The sequence below is a fragment of the Hipposideros armiger genome, unplaced genomic scaffold, assembly GCF_001890085.2.
Source record: "Hipposideros armiger isolate ML-2016 unplaced genomic scaffold, ASM189008v1 scaffold_423, whole genome shotgun sequence".
NCBI lineage: Eukaryota > Metazoa > Chordata > Mammalia > Chiroptera > Hipposideridae > Hipposideros > Hipposideros armiger.
In genome coordinates, this window is record NW_017731773.1 from 1096324 (window position 1) to 1119297 (window position 22974).

Below are 22974 nucleotides of genomic sequence, written 5' to 3' on the forward strand. Positions count from 1 at the left end.
CCCAGCTCCAAGTTGAGCTGTTGTTCAGCATCTTAGCTGTAGAGGGCAGTGTCACTGGCCCTCATATGTGGGATCCGAACCGGGGTCTCTGGCGTCCCAAGCCAGTTCTTAACTATCAACCATCAACCATCGCGCCACTCGGCCGGCCGGCCCTGATCATTTCACTTTTAATTGGATAGTATCTGCGCAATGCAGAAAACACAGAAAAGCATAAAAGAATCATCCAGAATCCTTACTACATCAGTTCCTATTTGTATGACTGCAGTATTTTTTTTATGAAAACGAACATGTTCCTTTTACTAGCCTCTCTAAAAATTGGCTTGTTACATTGTTTTGTTAACCAGCCTTTTCCCCAGCACTTGTTGGTGCCTGTTAGGCAGGCAACATGTTAATGTTAGGTGTGTAAACTCTAATGAATGGGACTTTTCCCTCCTTGCTCTGCAGGAAGTTCACAGTATAATTACTATTCTAGGTTGCGTCCTGCCTGGCTGAATTACATTTCTTTTGGTGTTTTATGTTCCTGTGGAATAAAGACCACTGAAGGTGCTAACCAACTATACAGTCCTCATTTTAGCACACAAACTTTAGAAGGATGCCTGCTTTTTAACTACTATGGATTCTTGAGAGGCTAATCTTGCACACACACACACACACACTCACACACACTCTCTTTCTCACACAGTTTGCCTATTTTCTCTCTCACACACACAATTTGCCTATTTGTAGAAGGGATTTGAAACAGCTTAAAATTAAGCTCTAACAAAATTGAAGACCATTATGTCCAGAGCCCAGTAAAAAAGGGATGGTAGCCTTTAGGGACATGTTAAAGCTCACTGTGATAGCCTTACAAACATGAGTCATATCAAGCAGTTAAGATAATATCAAACCCAGTTAAGAGAATATTTATTCCAATATAGTTTAAACTAGTGGTTCTCAAAGTGTGGTCTGAGAACCCTTGGGGGAATTCCCAAGAGCTTTTAGAAGAGATGTGAGGTCAAAACTATTTTCATAGTAATACAAACTTTTTTTTTGCACTCATGAACATATTGAACACATTGGCAGAAACGGGTCACTAAGTTTTTTGGGGAAGTACTTTTAACATGTTATTTAATATGCTGTAGGTGTTTTTGTTTTTTTAAGCTGAGCCATCCTGCCACCTGTTGGCAGCTCAGCTCGGGCCGGGACTCGAGCCGCTGTTGCTCAGAGCTCGCACTCTTGAGCGAGCTCTTAACCAACTGAGCCACTCTGCCAGCCCTGCTGTAGGTCTGTTTTTAAATAAATTAAAAAAAAAATTTAATGTAGAAGGTACACTAAAACTCATAGAAATCAAAATTCTTGGGGACCTGAAAACCACAGGATAAGTTGAAAGTCTGTATCAAAATCCAAACCCTAGCCAGTCAAGAATGATTTGTCTTCTCATGTTGGCCTTACAGAGCAAGTCCTTACTGTGTTTTCTTTACATCTATCTAGGTCGGTATCTCTTCTTGAATGCAATTGCAAATCAGCTGCGGTACCCAAATAGTCACACTCACTACTTCAGCTGCACCATGCTCTACCTTTTTGCAGAGGCCAACACTGAAGCTATCCAAGAACAGATCACAAGGTAAGAGGTTTGTTTTTCAGGTGCTGTTTCCCCTTTGTTAACGAATTCTGAGTAGTTTTTCTATGCATTCAATGTTATTGAGCATCTTGTACATGTGTTAAATGTAAGATATAGTTGTCAACAAAATGGATGTGGTTCCTGACCTAATAGTTTGATGGTCACAAAAAATCACAAGTAGAAAATTAAGAAATCATAATCATAAATAGTTGTCAACAAAAGGCACCAACATTTTAAGGTTAGGAGTTTCTTTCAGATGGTGGCACATCTTTAACCAGTCCTGAATCACATAGGCCTAGTAAAATCCATGTTAAAGAGCTTGTCCTTTTCTTCATTAACTCTAGGTTGAAAGGTTTTGAGGAGAAACAACAGGAATTATACTTGTGATTTCCTAACATTAGCTAGGAATCTGTTGCAGATTGCTTGGACTATGTACAACACTGGAGATTGGGAACTAGGTAGTCTAGTGAGAGGTATATATACATACTTTTAAAAACTGGACCAGACGACTTATACTTGATCCTTCACCTCATAGTAGTTTGTGGGTATTAGATAATGGTATTCCTTCAGATATGAATATTTAAGCCAGTACTAACTGCTGTTCAGAAAAATTACACCAATTTATACATGTACTAGAATTTGTTGCACCATGTGATCTGATAATGTCCTTGATTTGTTATACCTTAACTTAGTCTTCTAGGCTCAATAATAGGAAGAGGGGTTCAAACCCAGGTTTTCTAATTCTAGAATCCACCTGCATTAACCATGCTATATAGAGTATAGAGATTAATCCACCTGTCTTGAGCAAAACTATCAAATTTTGCATGTAGTTTAATAATGAGGGAGAAGAGTTAGGGGGAAAAAAGCAATGGAGAAGTGGTCATGAATTTGTATGTTTATCTATGAATAAACGTCTCCCCTTTTCCAGGGTTCTCTTGGAACGGTTGATTGTAAATAGGCCACATCCTTGGGGTCTTCTTATTACCTTCATTGAGCTGATTAAAAATCCAGCTTTTAAGTTCTGGAACCATGAGTTTGTACACTGTGCCCCAGAAATTGAAAAGTAAGTTACAAGTAATTTTTTTTGATTGTCTGAGACATGAAAATGATTATTTGATATTCGGGGGCCGTGGGGAGTGCTTATTAAAAAGGCATTAGTTGCAAAGCTGATGTGACACATTGTTGGGCCTGAACTTGTCTCACAAGCTTGTTACTGTCTCCCTTCAGATTATTCCAGTCGGTTGCACAGTGCTGCATGGGACAGAAGCAGGCACAGCAAGTAATGGAAGGGACAGGTGCCAGTTAGATGGGAACTTCACCTCTGCTGTAAAAGTGTCAGCCTGGATGTTCCAGGTTCATAAATTGGCTGAAGACTCCGTTCAGCTCTTCCTGACTTTCCCAGCCCTTTGGTTCTCGGGTATCTGCCCCAATTACTGTTTGGGTCAGCTTCCTGTCTATGTGGGCACGTTCCAAAGTTTAAATGCATTTTTTTGACTCTTGGCCAAAATTTAGAAGATGCTGTGAATATCATTTTGAACTTGTGTAAATATATGACAGAGAAAACCTTTGTCTGGAACTTCTTGGGTTTGTGCAAAATGTGTCCATGGCAAGTAGATACTAGTACCTGCCCAGCTTGTCATTGAAGAGGCTGATGATGCCTGCACTTGTCTGTGGACATAGCTCCATGTCTTCTTACATTCTCAGTGTCCCAAAGAAAAGCAAAAAAGCCAGTTTAAATGTTATGTAACTTTAATGTGGACTGGGGACCTTGAAAATCACAGAAGTTGTTAAAAGTGGTGCGCTAGGATTTGGTATTCTAGGGAACCTGGGAAGAGCTTACAATTGCGACTCCCATGGATTTTTGTTTTGCTTCTTCCCCAAATCTAAAGCTCACTACTGGAGACCATCGTTTTCTCATTTCTGCTGGAGACCATATTGCTTGATCCCTGTGAGAGGCAGCTTTTTTTTATACAGGGAGACCAGACCAGACCTAAAGTTCCCCCGTCTCGCTCCTGTACTAGTGCACTGTGAGAAAAGGGAACCAAATAGTATGAATTGTCCCTCCTGTCCCCATTATCCCAGGCTAAGATGAACAACAAAAAATCAAAAGGACCAATACAGCCCCTTTTGGATTTTGAATGTTTTGGTAAATGCATTGGTCCACGTATTATACTTAGTAGCCTTTCTAGTTCCTGGGCTTTATTTTAGCTTCTCTACTTCATGTATGTGTCTAGACTATAGTTCCGCATTAAAGTCATGACACCCATGTGAGTACACTGTGCCTTCCTCAGTAGCAGCAGCCAGTGCTGATGGTGAGGACAAAGTGGACACCCATCCTTACAAAGCCCAGGCCTTTGGGAAACACCAGCTTCTCCTGAATGGTAGATCTTCCCCCACTAATGGTCTGGCATGTTTAAACAAGCAAGAAAGTGATCTTGTTCTTTTTCAATAGCTGAAAGTTGTTGGAGCGGGTTTCTATGGTTAAATAATTACAAAATGCCCATTTAAATATCCTTTACCTTCATGCTGTTTTGATGTTAATTTTTAAAAGAAAAACGTATCCCACTCATACATACCTTTCCTTTAATGACTTAAAGCTTTAATGGCCCAAGAGGATAAAAAGGTTCAGGATTAAATAGCAGAAATCGTACATGAATGGGGCTTGAATGTCATTGGTGTCTTAGGGTTTGTTCCCTGAGGGTGAGCTGTCCCATCTAGACCAAATTTGAGACTGCTGAGGAATTGCTTTGAGTGCCAGTGACATAGCTTTATTAAATCCTCTAAAAGGAAACAAAGTCTTTTTAAAAAGGTAAAGTGACTTACTCAAAATAGACCCAGATTTTAACCAGGTCTACACTTGCAAAGCCCATGTTATTAAACGCTAGACTACAAGACCTATTACTATCACAACCGCATTTCTCCTAACTGGTTCAAACAGAGAACAAAACAGCTATGAAATGTATTGGTCTTGGTGACAATTACCAGTGGTTCCCAATCCTTAAACATGTCACCCTTAACTCACAGTTAATCCTAACATATTTCCCACTGCTATTTAATAAGGAAAGAGTCCAAATTTTCTTCCTTTTAAAGCATCAGTGAGTATCAGCCTCAAGTTCTTCTCATGGATGAATTCCTTCAAGCAACAGGAAACCTGCTACCCTGTCATTTCCAACAACTGGTGTAAGATCATCTTCTGACCATAACGAACCTGTAAGGCCTGCTGTTCCCTCCAGCTGAGTTTGGCATAGACTGCCTTGTTACTGAGTAAATCTTGCTCAGCTTTTAAGTCTGTGGCATAGGTTTTCAGGGTCAACAAAACACTGTCCCGAAGAAGCTGTCTCCATGATTCTTTGAGCTTCGGAATATTTCTGATTGTCAGGCTGTCCTCTTCCTTTTCATCATTTCCCCATCCATCTTGATCTTTAAACTCTCTGAACTCCTCAGCAGGCATGCACAGTACCTAAAAGCAACCATGGGGCCAAGTAAATATACTACTTGTATATTTCTGATACTGATTTAGAGAAGCCAGCCTGTCCGGCAGCATTTACGTGTCATCTCTCTTAGTCCCATCTTTTCCCTCTCACCTAGCTTTACATAGCCCTGAATACTTAAGCTATTTCCAGTATTAAATGGCCATTCTCAGCCCTGTACCTTGAGTGTGGTGGTCAGTTCCTCTTCAGTCAGCACTTCTTCCCGCCCAATCACAAAAGCCCCCTCTTCCCCTACCATCTCCAATTTGCATAAGTAATCCCAGCGTTCACAGAGCAGGAGCCTTTCAGCTTCAACTTTTGTTCCTGTAGATAGAAATAGTGTGAAAAGTCTGTGTACCCTAGAGCTCATTTCTTGTCTAGCACCTAGTCTACAAAAAAGAAGCAACTGACAATTGCTATGTAGCAGGGCACCTGGGGCAGGGACAGAGGCACATCCACAAGTGTCCAAGATTGAGTTAACCTGACACTCACCCTGTACTGCTGCTTCACGAACTGTCACCATTTGAATGTCAGCGGTGTCATCTGTGTTGTCTGGATATGGTTCAACAAAACCGTACATATGAATCAGTTGCCAATTAGCCATTTGCCCGTAAGTGTTGAAAATCTCATGGCCTTTAGGAATGAGCTGAGTAGCCACCATCCGAAGACAATTCTGGAGTGGAAGGGAGAAGCTCGGACAGGGCCCTTCCCAGGCCAGCCCCATGAATTACTTTCCTCTTAGGAAGAGCCTCCAGCAGGTATAGTTCAGCAATGGGACTGATGCTATGCCATCCTACTAACAGTCTATCTTTAGTTTCCATTAATTTCCTGTACTGTAAAAGGAGTGAAGCTTACAAAGGTCAAACGTCAGCCTTAATGTTTTTAGGTAACTCCATAGTGGCATTTTCAGCACTTAAAAAGTTGAAAAAACCTAGATTGAAGTAGGAAAGGCAAATGGAGGCAAGGTTTAAATAACAGCCATTTCCTAAGTTTATTTAATCCCATAAACTTGAATCTTTTCTTGCAACTTTCCACGTAGCAAACAATTGATAGACACACTGCCCTGGCATCATCTTCATCCTCTGACAACTATCCACAGGGACCTGACAGTCTTGGCTCCCTAGACCGCACAGAGCAGCCAATCTCTTAGCACCAAGTAAATGGTGGTAGTCAAGTTCATCCGAGGATTGACCACAACTTTATTTGAGGGCTTGGAGATGTTTTGTGTTCAAACTATTTCACGGAGATGTGCAAATGAATACATACAGGAGGCCTAACTTCGCCTACTCCTTTTTACCATGAGAAGAGAACGAAGCCCATTTAGCCCAACTGCCAGGCTGGCATAAATGTCAGGCACTGGTTTGAATCAAATGCCCCATCAATGCACATAAGAAAAAACTGAAGCGATCCACTCACTGGAGAATATTCTAGATTGGCATTGTGATTGGCTACATGGTTTAGTATGTCTGCAGCAGGCACCATCAGAGGGGGGTTTGGCTCCTTTTCATCCTCCTCTTCCTCCAGTGGTTCCTGAAAGCTGCCACAGAGAGTTTGGCTCAAGCCCATTGCAGAGACAGGATGGGGTTCCCCTCTGTCTCTCAATACAGTTCAAAAGAAGAGGGTCCTTTCAGGCTCTGCTCACTGACCTGTAGGCCATCACAAGAGCCACCAGTTGGTGGTAGAGTTCCGGGGAGCGAACCCTGGGGCTGAAAAGATCGGGGTGGGCTTCCATGAAGGGCAGCACGATAGAAGAGTACTCGCTGCGGATGTTGGCCAAATCCTTCTCCACGGCCTCGGGCACCCCCGTGCCCTGTAACAACCGCCGGCGCTCCTCCTCGGGCCTGCATGAGACCCCCACCCAGGTCCCGTTAATAATAACCTCACGGGACTCGTGCTTGGGAGCCAGCCCTGTCCCCGGGCCCGGGCAGTGGGACGCGCCCCAGCCCCGGCTACGGCTCTCACCAGAACATGGGGTGCTCCAAGCTGCCCAGCTCCGGCCAGAGCGCAAAGTAGGGGCTCCAGCGTGAGGCCGGGGCCTGCAGCTCGTGAAGCAGTGCCAGCAGCAGCGGCACCCAGCCCGACTGGCTCTGCAGCGCGCCTCGCTCTGAGGGAGACAGAGGTTGAGCGCCCCGGCGAGGCCTGCAAGTCGGCCTGTGTCCCCCTCCCGCCGGCGCGCCCACCTCGCTCCAGCAGGCCGCTGATTGAGCAGGTGTGCTGCGACAGGAGCACGGCCCGCGGTACCGCAAACAGCAGCTCCCCAGGCTCCACGCCGTCCTGGGCCACCATGCCGTAGCCGGCCACCGTGCCCTTCCGGCTCACTGCCACCTGAGCGAGGGGTGGAGCAGCCGATCAGAGCGGGCGGGCGCCGCGCCCGCTTCCGCCTCCCAGCCCGCCCCACCTCCACCCCACTCACCTTGGGACTCAGCTCCAGCCCCACGCACCGGCACCAGCTCAAGAAGCCGGCCACCGGGTCCGGGTCGCCGCCGCCCACAGGCCCCGCCACCTGAGACAACCGAGCGCAGTGGGAAGGCCCCGCCCCGGAAACTTCGCTGGGGGCGGCGAAGACGGCGGCGCGCGCAGAGGAAGGGCCCTGGGTGGAGGAAGGGCCCTGGGTGGGGGAGGGGACCCGAGAGCCGCAAGTGACCCGCGGGAGGGAGGGAGTGGAAAGGGGCCCCGCGCGGGCCGGGCCGCGCGAGGCGCGGTGGATTGGGGTGGGTCCCGCGCCGGCCATCCGCGACTTACCCGCCGGCGCTTCGCCTGAGTCGCCATAGTCCGAAGGCGCGCGGCCCGGGCTCTCTGTGGAGCCGCGCGGGCGCTTCCGGCGTCCCTAGCCACACCTCGGGGCGGGGCTCGGGGGCGGGGCCTGTAACCTCCACCCTGCTCGCCAACCACGTGAAGCTCCTGTCAGCGTCCACGCGGAAAATGAGTGGGAATTTGCACCTGGTTAAATCATTCCTCCCGAGAACATCCTTTTGTGAGTCCAGGTGTCCCCAATTGGGTTTAGGAAACGTGCAGTCGGGTGCAGGAAGACATGTTTTTGTGCCACCTCGAGCCTGATTCTGAGCCAAGCACAACCCACCCCTTTGGTTTCAGATAGGTAAGACCTCGGGGTAGAAGACCGGGTGAAGAGCAAAATCCGGTTTCTGTATGCAAGGCTGAGGCCCTCAGAGCTGCCGGCTGTGAGCGCACCCAGAGGGACGCAGGCCTGCCTTCTTGCTCTCAACCCCTCCTCGTTAGCTATGTTCATCTAACCGTTTTTTGTCAATTAGAGCAGCGTGTGTGTCTCTGTGTGTGTGCTTCAGTGGTGTCGGGAGGGCTCCCAGAACTAGAACAGACCCCCTCCCTCTGCCACATGGTGGGTTTTAATTTTATTTACTTGCTTTATTAGCCGGCACACAGCAGACAGTATCAGTTTATTGGGTAAATGGCTGATTTATTTCCCCATGTTTAACTGTTAAATTTAAGAAAAGGAGACAGTGAATGTAGAGGTTACAAACGTGTGTTTTTAAGTCAGTGCCAAGACCAGCTCCCAACTTGGCTTATTAGGGCAAATCCCTTATCCTGAGGCTGTTTCCTCAGCTGTGAAACTAAGATAATATCTATTCTGTAACATTAATGTAAGGATTGGTAGACGAATGTATGGGACAAGAAGTGGAAACAGAGCTGGGTGGAAACGCTTATCCTCACCCTGCAGGCTCCACCCCACCTAAACCCAAGAAGCAGCAGCCTCACCAGCGTCACCATTCTGCCTATTCAAAAGCCTCCCATGATGGGCATGACATCACCATACTTGAATTCTTCTTAGTTTCTTTATTAGTTTTTCAGCACAGTTAACTCTTTCTACATTGACAAGGTTTTTTTTTTTTCGTTTTGTCATTTCCAAGTCTCATGACATTAGCCACTAGAATACACAAAATTAGTGTCTTCACTCTGTACAGAGAGGAAAATAATAAATTCCATTAAAAGTTCACTTTGACTAAAGAGACAACCTCCAATGGACAACCACACGCAGGAGGACCCAATATACATATTAATGTATAGATATTAATAGATATCTCATCTGAAAGAACACAGCAAAAAAAAAATGTCCAAGACTTGCAGTGCTATCTACAGTACGAGGGATTAATTCTACCAGCTTTTCAGTCACATTTGATATTCAAAGGAAGCACGTGAGTGAATAGAAACTGGGGACAGAATAACACTCCACCAGGCTCTAGATCAGTCTCGTAATGGCTTAAGATTATAGAAGGGGGTGGTGATATGTGCAGAGGAAATGTGGGTGCAGGTGTCCTCTCAGCCTCAAAGCACCCCCCCACACACACTTCCCCAGCCCTGCATTTTTCATAACTCTCTCCCTTCCTTTTACTCGTTTTGGGGTTTGGAGCAGTTGATTGAGGCTCTGAGACAAATGGCTTCTGGTGTCTGCGCCAGGAGAGTCTACCTGATAAGGTAAGTGGAAAGGAAGCATGTGGCACAGTCCTGGGATTTAGGTGGCTGGGGCGTGTGAGGAGCCTTTCTCCTCTGCCTGGCCCTTGTTCACTTCAGGAGTCTTCACCTCCCACCCCAGGATCCAGCAAGCCTCGGCCAAAGCCCACTCAAATAGGCTGAGACAGTGATGGGGCCCGCGGAAGTCTTGCTACCTTGGACCATTTCTCTCCAAATAAACGTTCCTTAGTGATGCCTACGTGAAACGCTGGCATAACTTGACTATAACTCTCCCTAGAAACACCATGTTTCTGGTGGCTTTGGCCGTACTGCTGATCAGGTTGCCCTCCATGGAACCTGGGGGCAAAAAAAGGGCCTATCGGGACTTTCATCACTGCTGCCTCTGGCCACATGCTGGCTCCCAAAGGCAGACAAACACCAAGTTCTCTTAGGGGTGCACTCAATCCTCACTGGCTATCCCAGCCTTGAACCTCAGCCTGCAAGTCAGGTCCCTATGGAGATGGAGAACCAGACTTTCTGCTTCAGGGCCTTGGCTCAGAAATGCGACAGGGCTGGAAGGTGGTGGAGTGTGTGGGCTGAAAGAGTGCGTGGGGTTTCTGCCCTCAATGTCTTTCATGTTCTGTTTTTCTTGGACAGAAACCGCGGGCTTCAGCCCCTGCCTGCCTGAGAGCACCAGCAAAACAGCTGCTTGGTAGGAGCGCCCCCTTGTGGCTACTGCTCAGATGATTGTCACATGTGCTACAAGACTGAAACAGATGTGCTTAGTGGAGGGGCTGCAGGAAAGGGGCCTGCAGAGCTCCAGGGTTCCTCACCTCCCAGTGCTCCCTGCTGCTGTCTCCTGATTCTCACGTCAGTGCCTGAGCTGGACCCCATGCTCCTGCTGTCCCTGCAGCCACCGCCTCAAAATCCCATCCCATGCTCTTCAATCAAGGAGGTCATCATCCCATGCTCTTTCTTTAATCCAGGATATTACCCTGGACCCTGGCCAGAGAAGGACTCCAAGTCTTTCCTTAGCTCATCCCCTTCGCCCTGACTGTGCCTGGACGGTGGGGAATTGGAAGAGAGGGGGCTAAGTGAGCCAAGTTAACAAGTGAGTGAGGTCGGGGTGGGCAAGAATGAGCCCCTCAAACCTTCTGGAGACTTCTGCAGCGTTTCAAATGGATCCCCTCATCTTTTTAAACAAAAGAGAAGCAACCCCATTTCCTCCCCTTCACCCTCACAAAAATAAACTAAAGGGAAAAAGGAGCCGGTGCGAGGATGGCAGTGGGACGTCGATGCGGGCAGGGGCACGTGGGCGTCTTCAGGGGACCCAGGGCTTCAACAGGACACCTCCATGGTGTGGTTGACCTGGCCCAGCCCCTCGCTGCTCTCCGAGTGGGTACAGGCCTGCGGGCGGCTGCCATCCACCGAGCTGGCACTGGTGAGGGATGCGGTGCGAGAGCGGGCAAGACGGGTCATGCTGGCTGAGGGCACTGTGGACAGAGATGGGGCCAGGTGTAAGGGCCAGCGGGCAGGGCTGGGCGCCAGCAGGCAGGAGAAAGACACGCAAGCAAAGCGGCCAGCGAGGCCCGTTCTTCCAACAGCACAGAGGCCTTTCCCGAGCCAGGGCTCTAGCATCTGCTCTGTCAAGCCCAAGGCATGCAATGCCAGTGACAGTGAATGGGCCGATGGGGCGGGTGCTGGGGGTCACAGAGGCCAGCAGGACCCTCTCAAAACAGCTGTCCAGAGCTAAGGCCAGAACAGGCATCCTTGAGCTGATACAGAGACATGACGTTATTTCAACTATGCCTCCCTCAAGCGGATGGTGGGACCCGAGGAGTAGGACTTCTATAAAGGAAGACAAGGTGTGATGGCCTCAAACTGCCCTAAATCCCATTCTTGCCTTTATTCGGAGTTTCACAAGCGAGACCCAACCCTCCTGAACTCAACCGGCCACCTGTCTGGCTCCGGCATGGCTGGGCACCCCTGCTTCCGGGGTCATGCCTGGGCTCAGCCACTGAAAAGATCTAGTTCCACCTGCCAGAGCTCTGCAAGCCGCACGGCCCATGGCAGCCGAGAAGCAAGACTGCTCTAAAACCCAGCCAATTTAGAGCCCCAAAATGGGACAGAGCCCACGCAGCTCAGGATCTGTGCAAGCGACTCTTGGGCTTCGGAGTTGAGCAGGACACAGAAAGGTTCCAAACCACAGCAAGATGCGGCTCAGCACTGTGCAGAGGAGGGAGCAGGGGGAGGGCGGGAGGTACCCATGCATCAGAGGGGCAGGGGGTGTCACGGGGTGTCACGGGGCTACCTGCTCCTCCACTCAGCCTTCGGTCCTTCAAGTATGCAACTAAGAGAGAAGACAGAGCCGGAAAAGGGGGGCGTGGCGGGGAGACAGAACACAGGTGAGGGGCATGGTCCGCGAGGCAAGGGTGCTGAGATGCAGAGATGAGATGAAAGAACAGGCAGAGGGCTGGGGGCAGGGCCAGAGCCTCAGGAAGCCCACTCCTGCCCACCCACCAAGCAGCAGCCACGGAAGGAACCATAGCACCCATTGATCTCAGCCTGGCCCTAGGAGCCCTGACAGCAGGATGGCATCACTCATCTCACCCTTGCCCCTCCAGCCTGGGCTGGGGCACTGAGGGGCCCATATCCTAGTCCCAGCGCCCTCACCATTCTGCTGGGCCTCGGTCTCCCCATGTACAGAACAGGGGAGGCCTGAGCAAACTCCCAAATCCCTCCCAACTCTTGGGCTGCCTGCTGGTATTTCTCCGGGGACCCTGAGAGCTTGTCCAGCCCCTGACAAGCGCTGCTCATCCACCCATCCCCCAGATGTTCCCTGGGTGTCTCCCGTGCTCGGGGCTCAGAGCCCCTGCTGTGTCCCACTGTCAGCCTTGGCCCTTCATCGCCCTACTTCTGCACAGAGAGGCTGGCAGGCCCCTGGCGGCCCCGGAGGAAGTTCTGTTCCTGGATGTGCCCCCCCCCCCGCCTGCCCCGACAGAGGCACAAGCTAAAATCTGAGGGGAACAAACATTCAGGGAGAGGAAGTTTGCTTCCAGCAGGAACCAAGTATGTAGGGGAGAGGGGTCAAGGAGATTCACATGTGTGTATGTGTTGGGGGGCTCATAAGCACAGTCTAGGAGCCTCATCTCTGCACAAGGGGAAGTCTTGGAGCAGGAGGGGGGCGTGGGCAGGGAGCCAGTGCTACCTGTAGCCCCTGAAGCCCCGCGATCTTCAGAATGCCACCCCCATGTTCAGCTGCTTTCAGCTCTCCTAACACCCAGATGGCCCCACATGCCTTTCCCGGTCCCAGACTCCAAGCCAACTCTTGTGATGCGCCATCTACCACCTGTGACAGAAGCGGTTCTCAGGTGCTGTAGGCTCAGCAAGGGGCGGGTGACGTGGATGACTCACCTTCAGGCAGGCGTCCTGGCAGGCCCCAGCCAGGGCCCCGGTTCCCCAGGGCTGAGAGAAAAGTCCCCCACCCCAATAGGCCCAGCTGTTCCATGAGCATGGTGCCCCAAAGTCTCTGCAGGGTCCCGAGAGCTGGGCATGGCCTGGGATGATTGACTTACAACTTAGGTGGAGACGCCCTGGCAGGTCTTTGGGTGTCCCCGGCTGCAGTGGGGGTCATGTAGTAAGAATGATCCAGCATCTGGGTCCCCGGTCCACAGACCTCATCTGCCCACCGCCTGCTGAGCATCACCTGACAGGTGTGCCAGCCCCACCTTGCTGCCTGCCACCAGTCTGTGGGAAGGGGCGGGGTGGAGGTGTACTTACTGTAGCCCATGCCTTGCAGGAAGTATTTGAAGGCTTCCGTCAGCTTCCCAGGCTGCAGGAAGGAGGGACAGGCACATGCCTTGATTGGCTGCCTAGGAATAGGGGCACAGGGGAGGCTTCCCCCACCCCAGGCTAGGTAATGGAGGGAGGGCCAAGAGTCTCACCTGTGTGACCTGGGGGAGCCCCCCGGAATCTGCCATCTGCAGGGGAGAGAGGGAAGTGAGCTAAGCAGGGGCCACCCCACACCTTGCCTGCCCCTCACACACCTGGATAGGCTGTACTGAGCAGACACACCACCTGCTCCCGCCCTGGCCGGGCCCACAGTTGGGGGAGGTGGCCCAGGGCTGGGGAGGAGGGCCTCACCTTCAGGAAGGTCGTGGTGGTTGGGTCCAGTTTGGAATTGCACTCAACCTGGGGACAAGGAGCCAGCTTCAGCAGAGCAAGACAGCCTCAGCCCCTGAGGGTATCAGGGGAGCCCCCTGCCTCAATTGCTAACTCAGGTTCTATCCCCTGAGCTGGGAGGCTCTACTGGTAAGGAATGAGAGCAGGGGGCAGACACAGGCCAGGACCTAGGCTCTGGCTGAGGTTGCCACTCCTCAGGCCACCTTCTGAAAGGCCACGCCTTCTGAGAGACTTGTGGCCCTTGAACTCCACTCACAGCTGCTGGGAGGACTGGGCAATGTCCTCATGAGGATCCAGGACCGCCTTGGCAGAAGTGGCTGGGCAAGCGCCAGGCATCACGAGTCGGGTGGTGAGGTGAGGGAGTGCCGAGGCTCAGCAGCGCACGGGCCTCTGCCTGGGTCAAGATGGCCAGCGCAGCCCACACCCCTGCTCCTCCAACACCTCAGGCACAGGGGGAGCGTGGTAGCTTCCTGCACACTGAGGGCCACCCAGGCTGGACCCCCGACCTTCTGTGCTGAGGGGCCGTCAGGTGGCCTGGCCCTGGCCCCACCTTCCCCTGGTCTCCAGGCCTCGCTCACCTGAATGGGGGCTGTGCCAGGCAGTGATACATGACGAGATGGTGGGGAAATAGGGCAAGGAGCCCACCATTCAGTGCCTGTCCCTGAGATTTCCCAGGGCTGGATCAAGAATTGGCCCTGCTGGTCAGAGGCCAATGACCCCCCGACTCCTGCCGCGTGCCCCGCCCCCAGCAGTCAGCATACTCCTTCACTCACCACCCCATCCTCAGCAGGTGCGTTATCTCCAACTACCAGCATCACAGGGCAGCTGCAGACACAGAGAAAAAGGGTTGTCTGGCTTGGGCATGGGAAGCGGCAAAGGCGTGGGCAGGCTGGAGGGCGAGCGGACACTCACCGGAGCGTCTTGGCATTGGGCACCGTTCCAGGCCGGTTAATGTCCAGGTCTCTGCGGCTAGAGGGAGAGGCAGGAGTGGACATTTCAGGACTGGATGGGGGGTGTGTGTCCCCAAGCCTGATACTGCTGTATTTCATCCATCCCCCCACAATGACAATTAGGGCCCAATATCTCTGGAGGCCCCGGGCTGGTCCCAGAGCTGGGGCTCAAGGTCATCCAGTTGTCTCAACAGTGGAACAAGGCCTTACACATCCCAACTGGTAAAATAGGGAGGCAGGGGCCTGCTCGGCATAAGCAGAAGTCTTCAGGGCTCCCCATGCGTGACTTCTTCCCAGACCCCCAAATTCATGCTAGGTGGGCCCTCGGATTTGGCTGTCCCTCTGAGATGGGCACCACCACCTGTGCTGTGGGATTCCCCGGCCTCTCACTCTCCACTGTTCCTCCAGCAGCCTGCACGGGCTGCATCCCTGCAGGGCAACCCCCAAAGAGGTTTCAAGGAACACAGCTTAAAAACCACTAATCTCATCCAACCTCCTCCCCGTTTACAGATGTCGACACTTAGGCTCAGGGTTGTTGGGGGGCCAGGGGTGTCAGCCATGTCTCATTGCTCCAGCTGGCAACGCCTCAGGGAGGAGCAGGAATGGACAAGCCCGGGGACCAGAGTCCGGAGCCCTGCTCCCTCTCATGAGGTGTCACCCTGGGCAAGAAGTGACCCCTCTCGGAGGCTTAACGATCTGCGTATCTACAAACTGGGGACAGCATGTCGTCTGCCTGCCTGCTCTCACGCAGTTGTCGCGCGGGGTCCCCTGAGAGGAAGCTCTGTGCCAGGGCCCCGCCCACACCTGTTGTACATGTTCCAGAAAAGCTGCAGGTTGGCCTGGTTCACCACGTTCCCGATCTGCTGCCGGTAGCTCTGCACCAGCTCCGTGCTGCTCACCAGCTCCTCCTGAGCCCAGGGGGGCAGATGGGCAAACGGGGCACACAGGAGTGGACAGATGGGGACACGGGCTCAGGGGCTCGTGCAGGTGTTACTGCCGGAGCAGCCTTTGCCTGCTCCCAGTGGGGGGACGGGGTAAGCTCCACAGAGCTGTGGCAAGAGGCCTCCCCCATCTGTCCTTGAAATGCCTCGGCACAGTGGCCAAAATAGAGGACAGAGTGAGACAGGTCAGAGGCCACATATCTCCCGACTTCCTCCTCCTGCCCAGCTGGGAAGGGGGATAAGTCCCTGGCACCCCTGAGAGTGGGCAGAACCAGGCCCTTCGGCAGCTGCCGAGGCACCCCAACACCCCCTGCCCCACCAGCCCTGCTCCTGGGTGAGGATGGTCCCACCTCCTTACCTGGCTGAAGAGGTGGGATAGCACCGTGTCAGGTAATGTGCTGGTAAGGCCAGAGAGCTACAGGTGGAGGTGGAGGCCAGGGTGAGAGCTGCCCCTCACCACCCCCGTCCTCCCCAGGTGGACCACGCTCACCTTGGTGGCGGCCCAGTCGATCCAGCCTTTGCCATTGGGGTCAATGTTTATCAGCACCAACCCCTCCACCAGGTCGGGGAAGATGAGCTGCCGTGAAAGAAAGACAGGGTTGGGGGCTGAGACGGGGTGCAAGGAGCCCCAAACTTCCTGCCGAGAAAACAGGCTGTAAAATTCTGTCCCTGCCTGTCTCGCAGGTGGTTGGGAGGGTCTGAAGAGAAGCACACACTCTATAAGGGCAAGATGCCACTGCTGGCGACAGCTGAGAGCCTGCGTGGGCTCCACCTGCAGCTGCAGCTGCCCCTGCGTGGCCTCCCTGCTCCCCAACTGCAATTCCAAAACTCTTGGAGTCATCTTAAATCTATGCCTCTATCACTGTTTTTCACCCCTTTTAACATATGTTTGGAGATGCTGCTGTTGTAAAACTGAGGATTAAACAACTTCAAAAGAACATTTTGTTTCTTTGCTTTTATAGACAAAGATGCAGTGATGTTAATTATGTGAGAACCAAAGCCTGTGTTGTTGTGGTAAAGGAGACCTCCACACATTCTGTGCACATGTTTATGGGGTGACAGACAGACAGTACTCAGGTTAGGTCAAGCTTGGGGTGGCAGGGAATGGTCTACAGTTAACAAAATGGTTAAGTGTTGAAATTGAAACTGGAGTTGAAAACTCTATTTCTTTTTGCATATTTTGAATCCTGAAAATTAAGTTTTTGTTTTTAGAGATGAAAAGCTTGTGGGCTCCTTTCCAACATGATGATTCTGAAATGTGACTTTCTTTAAACCTCGCAACCTTAACATGAGTGTAATTTTTGGTGAAAACATGACTCATGTTTAAATATTACCCTAACCGGTGAATGAGTAGTTAGGATAATCCTTATTCAGTGGCTCGAACAATTAGGTAGTTTGTTGCTAACAGAAATTTTGACTTCCGATAATAGTTAAGCTACAGTTTACAGTCTTTTGAGGAAATGTATGGAAAAAGTAACCTCTTTTTAAAAAAGTTAATTTCTTTGGAGGAACAAAAGAAAAATTGGGCTTTTCTAACTGAAGAGGAAGTGGGGCGAGGAGGAGAAGAAAGAAGCCTGAAGTTCCTGTAGCTGAAGAGTTGCCCCTGGGAAGACCAGCCCTGGGGTGGGGGTGGGGGTGGGGGGGAAGACTCACTGCAAACTTGGCCAGCACATAGGCTCCGGCTCCCACACCAATGCCAATCACGTACTTGAACCTGGTGGAGAGCATGGCTGGTCACTCTAGAGCTAGGGGTGCCATTTCCCATGAATGCCATCCAGAGCAGACCCCACCCACAGCCCTCAGTCCTCAGCCCTCAGCTGGAGCCCGGTGGCTCTGTGGTGATGGTGGGCATCCCGTAGCCCCCAGCACAGGGGCAGGGGATGGGGGGGACTCACCCAAAGTGCTGCACCACGCTGGGGAGCATGGCAGCCAGCTGCTCCATGGAAGGGAACTGGTACCTGCGTACAGAGTAGGATTCAGGCCCAGGTGTGGCCTGGGACACAGAGCTGGGGAAAGCTAGAGGGGGCTCCGGGGTACCTACCCCTGAGGAAACTGCGACGCCCCCACCTGCTGGCCCGGAGCATCCACGTGGCACACCACAAAGTGCTTGGTGATCTCCTGCATGTCCTCAAAGTTGAAGAAGGTGTTGAAGCACAGCTTGTCTGCAAAGACACATCTCTCAGCTGTGGCTGAGCAGAGGGGTAGGGAGGCCAGTGGCTCCGAGACGGAGGGTAAAGCAGAGGTCTCCGCCTCATGGTCCGGGGGGGGGGGACGCCAAAACCCAAATGGCTCAAGGCACAGAGCCAAGTGCGGGCAGGGATCTGCGGGGCGCTGTGGGAAGGGAGGAGAGGCCTCACTGCTCGGGCAGATTCGAGGCAGGGGAAGGCCGGATGAGGCTGGGCTGCACTTACGGTTGAGGCCCACATCATGGTAGGTGAGGATGGCCGGGCGGTTCCCCTTGGGGGAGCCCCGGATCACTACGTGCAGAAGGCCGTAAGGCGTCTCAATGTCATGTTCCTGGAGGGGAGAGGAAGGGGCTGTTGGGCTGCTGGGCCTGTGGTGTGGCCTCCATGCCCCACGGCGGGTGGGCATCCTATTCTCGGAGCCCAGAAGAGAGGACATAACAGATGGAGAAACCCTACCCAGGGGTGTTCGGCACAGGGACATGAACTGGTATGCACAGGGACGTTCTGGTCCCCTCGGCAAACCAGACAATGGGGTGCGCAGCCACTGCCAGGGCCCAGGTCCAGGCCCTGCTGCACTCAGCCCTCCAGGGTCCAGCGAGGCCATTTTTCCCCATCTCACCGCTGTCCCCCCCACCCTTTTCCCCCCCAGGACAGCTTTGGCACCCCAGCCTGAGTTCTGCCCTCACAGCGTTCCTCCCCACCTTGGACTCCTTCAAGGGCGGCTGATCCTGAAGGCTAATCACCTCAACAGCCGGGCCTAGAATCCTCGGTACCACCCCCATGCCAATCAAGCCCAGCCTCCGACCCCCACACCCGGTTCCACTTCCAGGCTGCTCCTTCCCCCTGGAAAACCAACCCTGGTGATCCTCAAGGCCTCAGGTAGGACCTGGTTAGACAGCACCCTTCCCAAGGCTTTCTGCAGTGGCCACTCTGGGATACTCCTGTGTTCATGCCCTTGGTTTTACTGTTTGGGGTCGTTAGTCTTGCAACTCTGAGTGGGGTACACCACTTTTCTATGCCTCAGCCACTTCTTCTCAGAGGGACTCTGTAAGAACTAAGGCTGATGTCTGAGGAGTGTTTAGCACTTGGAGGGGGACCCAGAAAGGGGGCTGTTGTGCTGTGGTGTCCCTGAGCCTGGGAAGGCACCCTGCTGGCTGACCCCTCTGCAAACAGGTCACTTTGGGCCACTCAATGGGGAACACCACGAGGGTCTGTCAGAGCTGAATAAACAGGACTGCCCGGCACCACAGGACCCTGGGAACTGGGCCAGGGCGTCGGAGGTGGGGTTAGGGTCAAGGACAGGAAGGAAACAGCCCATGACTGAGCACCTACTGCGTGCCAGGTGTCGGTAAAAATGAAGGAGCTCTTCCTCCCCCTCCTGTCCCCCCACCACTGTACACATGGGGGACCCTTAGTTTCAGAGAGAACCTAAGTTCCTGACCCCAACAGGAAAGGGGAGACGGGAAGCAGGAGACAGCTTCTCGGGGACCGGCCTTTTGGGTCTCGGCTCAGAGGACCACTGTCCAGGCCTGTGTCTCCAGCGGGGAGTGACAGGTGGTACCAAGCCCATGGCCAAAGGCCACCCCCTGGGAGCCACACTTGTGCTGTGAGGCCCTGTTCGATAAAGCCTGTCGTCCTCTGGGTGGGCCTAGGCCCACCGCAGCCTCCCCGCGTCCCAGGCTCATCCTCTCTTGGTGCCGTCAAAACAAGGAACACCTCCTGCTCACTGTCCACTCACTGAACACTTTTCGTGGGTCTTCTCCTCTCCTTCTCACAGGGATCCAAGCCACAGAGGAGCACACTAAGGCTGGGAAAGGAGAAATGACTTGCCCAAGGTCAAGCCCAGAGAGGGCAGGGCAGGCGAGGCCAGGTGCAGGCCTCCGGGCTATGCACTGAAGGCTGCCTTTTCTGAGGAGATGAAGCTCCACTCAAGACACTGCGGAGCAGGCAACCAGAGCAGGCAGCCCCTCCACAGCGGCGGGTCCCTGCGGCTCCCTGCTGCGGGGCCATGCCGCATCGCCAACCCCCACACACTTGGCTCTGGAGGACAGGTGGGGGGCAGAAGGGGTGCACAGTGCTATGGAAGGCGGGGCTGGCAGGCAAGAGGGGCACCCATTGCACAAGAGCTGCAATGCGCTTCCTGCGGCATGAAGGGCAGTTTCTCGGCGACACGGGGTCACCCCTCGTCCTTTCAGGCACAAGTCAGGGCCCACGATGGCAGTCTTCCACACCCAGCCCGCCATTGGGTGTATGTGATGGGGTGACTGTCCCCTCCTAGCCTTGGTGTGACTGCCCCGTCGTCATCCCCTGGGCGGCGGGACTCCTCTGCAGCGCCTGCTAAGGCTCAGCTCCCCAGGGACGGGAAGGGCTGTCAGGACCATCGGCCTGGTTACCCCTCCCGCGCGCACGGCCCAGTGACCTTGGCTGAACCCTCCCGCCGACCCAGGAGCTCAGACCCAGCTCAGCCAGATAAAGGCCGAGTGTCCTCATCTCTCGGGGTGCTGCACACCCGGGGCGCCCCAAAGGCGGCAGCCGGAGGAGCTCGGAGCCCCCAACTCCCAAGACGGACCGCTCCCATTGGCTCCCAGTGACGTCAGGGCCCGCCCCCCGCCCCCAGTTGGGCACCAGCCGGAGGCACTGCGGCAGCTAATCCCCCCTCAGCCTGTGCGTCTCCCCTCGCCCGTGACCTTGAGGGCTGCGGGCCTTTGGAGCAGGGCATAGGCGGGGTGGAAGGGTGGGCGGGCTAGTGCGGCTCTTCGTCACCCGTATCAATCATTCAGCGGAAAGGCGGGGAGGCTGGCATCCTTGCCCGCGCGCGGTCTGCGGACCCTGCAGGGCAGGCGGGAGTGGCAGGTGGAGGGATAGGTGTGCCCCGCCTCTCCCTTGAGGAAGACGAACAGCACCCAAGGCAGGAGGAGGTGCCCTGGCGCCCACCGGGGGCCCCCAACCCTGCAGGCTCATGACTCCAGCGTTGCCTTCCCTCACTCACAAAACAAGGCACCACGCGATCCTTCTGCGTCTCCTCCCCCGCAAGGACCCAGTACTGAAGGCCCTGTTAGCATCCCACCCCAGACCTCCTCGCAGTGCGTTGGGGACCACGAAGGAGCTGCAAGCACTTCCTAAGAAAGGAAGAGGCTGTTTGTCCAGTTCGTACTCCGGTGCAGCCACCCAAACAAACAAGACAACCCCACAGGGTCAGGAGGGCAGACACCTGCGCACACAGACACCCAGATACCCAGGGCTGAGGTGATTACAGGCGTGAGGCAGCTGCCAGCCTGGCACGTGCCAGGCGGAGGGCACATGCCAGTGATATGTACACACGCTGGCACACGGGTCCGCAGAGGCTTACAGCCAAGTCACAGACAGGTCCGTTTTATGCAGATTTCAGCCCTCTCTGGCATGTCCTGACTGGCAGGCAATCCCCAATCGCTGCTGCAGGCCAGGGCCACCAGGGGCTAGAACCTGCTGGCCTTGCCTCAGTTCCCCCACAAGGTGAAGCGACTGAAGGCAGATCTGCCATAAGACATAGGCAGGGGGATATCCCGCCCCTTCCTTCCCAACCACCTCGTCGCCCCACAACCCTCACTCACCCCATCCCAGCACTCGGGCATCTTGCCGAGGGAGGCGATCCGCCTCGATGAGGAAGAGCAAACAAAGGCCTGAGTCACTGGGGTCCAGAGGGAGGGGGCAGCTACAGCGGGAGGCCAGCGGCTCTGTGATGGGGCGCCCTCCAGGGCCATTTATATGCTGAGCCTGCCTGTCCTAGGCCCGCCCCTCCTCCCTGTGGGGTTTCTGAGCAGCCACTCACTCGCCTGGAACCCTAGCTCCCAGATTGGCTGTCGGGAGAGCCTGGTTCCAATTGGCTTCCGAGGTCTTCGCTCACCCTGCTCCTGCTCCGCCTGGCCTAGCCCCACCCCCACCCCAGCAACACATCATCCTTTATGTCCCCAGCCCCTGTATTCCACCTGCCCCCAGCACACACCGACAGCCACAGCTGCACAAGGGGTCCTCCACCACATGCACAGGTGCTCTCTGTGTCAGGTACACAGGTACCTCTTACGGACACCCACACCAATGCAGGGCAGGGCAGGGCAGGCCACACAGGCATGCCCCAGACAGAGCAGCCTTTGGCCCATACCCTGGATCAGTGAGGGGCCTGACAGGGCCCCAAGCCCAGCCTTCACATTAGGAAGGCCTGTATCACTTAACCTTGAGAAGGTGTGGGGAGTCACTGCTCTCTGGGGCAACCTGGGACGTGCCCCTGCTCCAGGGTACTGTTCTCCACATACCCCTCCCTCCACCCAAGGTCTCCACTAACTACAGCAGCCTCCACACCCAGGGCATGACCACACTGCTAAAAGGAAGGTTATGGGGAGGGGCACACGCCAGGTCTGTCCTCCCTGCCCCTATCCTGCAGACCCACCTAGACCTCTTCCTGGGACCAACCAACCAGCATGGCTCTCAGATCTCTAGGGAGCCGGACACATGCGCTGCCTCAGGCCCTGTCCTCCTGAGCAGCAAGGCTTTGGGTGGGGAACTGGCTAGAGACATGCAAGAGAGAAAACAGAGGAGGAGGGCGAGCAAAGGAGAGCAGAGGAGGAGAGGACATAGGCCGGGTAGCGGGCAGAGGAGGGCGCCCAAGGGCTGAGAGAAGCAGGAGTGACAGACCGAAGGGAGGGGTGCTGGACACCTAGACCCCCATTTTGTCTCTTTGGTGAAAGAGTGCGCCACTCACCCCAGCCTGCGCCGTCAGCCCCGCACACTGGCTGGCGGCCGGAGGAAAGGCCGTCACCCCATCTCTGGGTGCCTAGTGACCTGGTCAACACCTGCCATGTACACTATTCCTGGCCATGTCCTCTGCCTGGGGGGCACCAACCACTCTTCCTGCCCCACCTCTGACCTCTGGCTCCGGAGGCCCAGTGCAGAGGGCTGGACCCTATGGTTGCCCAGGGCACAGGGTGTGGAACGGGGTGTCCTCCTGGCCCCTCACATCCTGGCCATGCTCCCTGTTTCCTGAAGCTACTTGGACGCAGGAAAAGGCTCTAACCACTGAGGCAGGCTACAAAGGCATAGCCCTGCCCAGACCTGTCCACAGATCCTCCCAGATGGTTCTCGAAGGGAGGAAAGAGGCGGCCTTTCCCCCTTTCTGCCACCAAACCTCTGCTCCTCCATGATCCCCATCCAATTTTATGCCCACTCCAACCTCTGATCTCTGGGTGG

General features: G+C 53.9%; 3 protein-coding genes across 17 annotated transcripts in view; 1 reads left to right on the forward strand and 2 right to left on the reverse strand.

Annotated features, from left to right (window-relative positions):
• Positions 1-3167, forward strand: part of CNOT1 (CCR4-NOT transcription complex subunit 1) — a 56521-nt gene extending 53354 nt beyond the window's left edge. For all 6 annotated transcript variants that reach the window (XM_019664465.1, XM_019664469.1, XM_019664468.1 and 3 more), the window contains exons 37-39: positions 1471-1603; positions 2529-2663; positions 2828-3167. In XM_019664465.1, the coding sequence (XP_019520010.1) occupies positions 1471-1603; positions 2529-2663; positions 2828-2906 (347 nt within the window). In that variant the 3' untranslated portion in view covers positions 2907-3167. The remainder of the gene's footprint in view (positions 1-1470; positions 1604-2528; positions 2664-2827) is intronic.
• A 164-nt stretch (positions 3168-3331) lies between these two features.
• SETD6 (SET domain containing 6, protein lysine methyltransferase) lies at positions 3332-8752 on the reverse strand. 2 transcript variants are annotated; one of them, XM_019664483.1, is made up of 9 exons: positions 7813-8752; positions 7484-7573; positions 7251-7395; positions 7033-7174; positions 6717-6911; positions 6487-6607; positions 5563-5743; positions 5252-5394; positions 3332-5060 (listed from the first exon to the last, which is right to left on the reverse strand). In XM_019664483.1, exons 1-9 carry the CDS (start codon positions 7837-7839, stop codon positions 4755-4757), a joined length of 1350 nt encoding a protein of 449 aa, XP_019520028.1. In that variant the 5' UTR covers positions 7840-8752; the 3' UTR covers positions 3332-4754. The 2 variants fall into 2 exon arrangements, with proteins under 2 accessions (XP_019520028.1, XP_019520027.1); XM_019664482.1 differs by having other exon boundaries at positions 7484-7660.
• Positions 8753-8865: 113 nt separating this feature from the next.
• Positions 8866-22974, reverse strand: part of NDRG4 (NDRG family member 4) — a 45392-nt gene continuing 31283 nt past the window's right edge. For 2 of the 9 annotated variants that reach the window (XM_019664472.1, XM_019664476.1), the window contains exons 4-18: positions 17980-18085; positions 17610-17730; positions 17464-17526; positions 17222-17282; positions 16059-16145; positions 15927-15983; positions 15432-15535; positions 14590-14646; positions 14451-14502; positions 13639-13686; positions 13440-13475; positions 13276-13327; positions 13071-13113; positions 11807-11845; positions 8866-10988 (exon numbers count right to left, since the gene is read on the reverse strand). In XM_019664472.1, coding sequence (XP_019520017.1) covers positions 10817-10988; positions 11807-11845; positions 13071-13113; positions 13276-13327; positions 13440-13475; positions 13639-13686; positions 14451-14502; positions 14590-14646; positions 15432-15535; positions 15927-15983; positions 16059-16145; positions 17222-17282; positions 17464-17526; positions 17610-17730; positions 17980-18085 — 1098 coding nt within the window. In that variant the 3' untranslated portion in view covers positions 8866-10816. The other 7 variants (XM_019664478.1, XM_019664479.1, XM_019664473.1 and 4 more) reach the window with 7 other exon arrangements.

What these genes read in the sequence shown, in the direction of transcription:
- SETD6 (XM_019664482.1), bottom strand. Translation starts at nt 7,839, where the DNA reads ATGGCGACTCAGGCGAAGCGCCGGCGG. An exon ending in CTCAGGCGAAGCGCCGGCGG is followed by an intron (nt 7,661 to 7,812) that starts GTAAGTCGCGGA and finishes TCCTCCACCCAG; the next exon opens with GGCCCTTCCTCTGCGCGCGC. An exon ending in TCGTGAAGCAGCAGTACAGG is followed by an intron (nt 5,395 to 5,562) that starts GTGAGTGTCAGG and finishes TTCTATCTACAG; the next exon opens with GAACAAAAGTTGAAGCTGAA.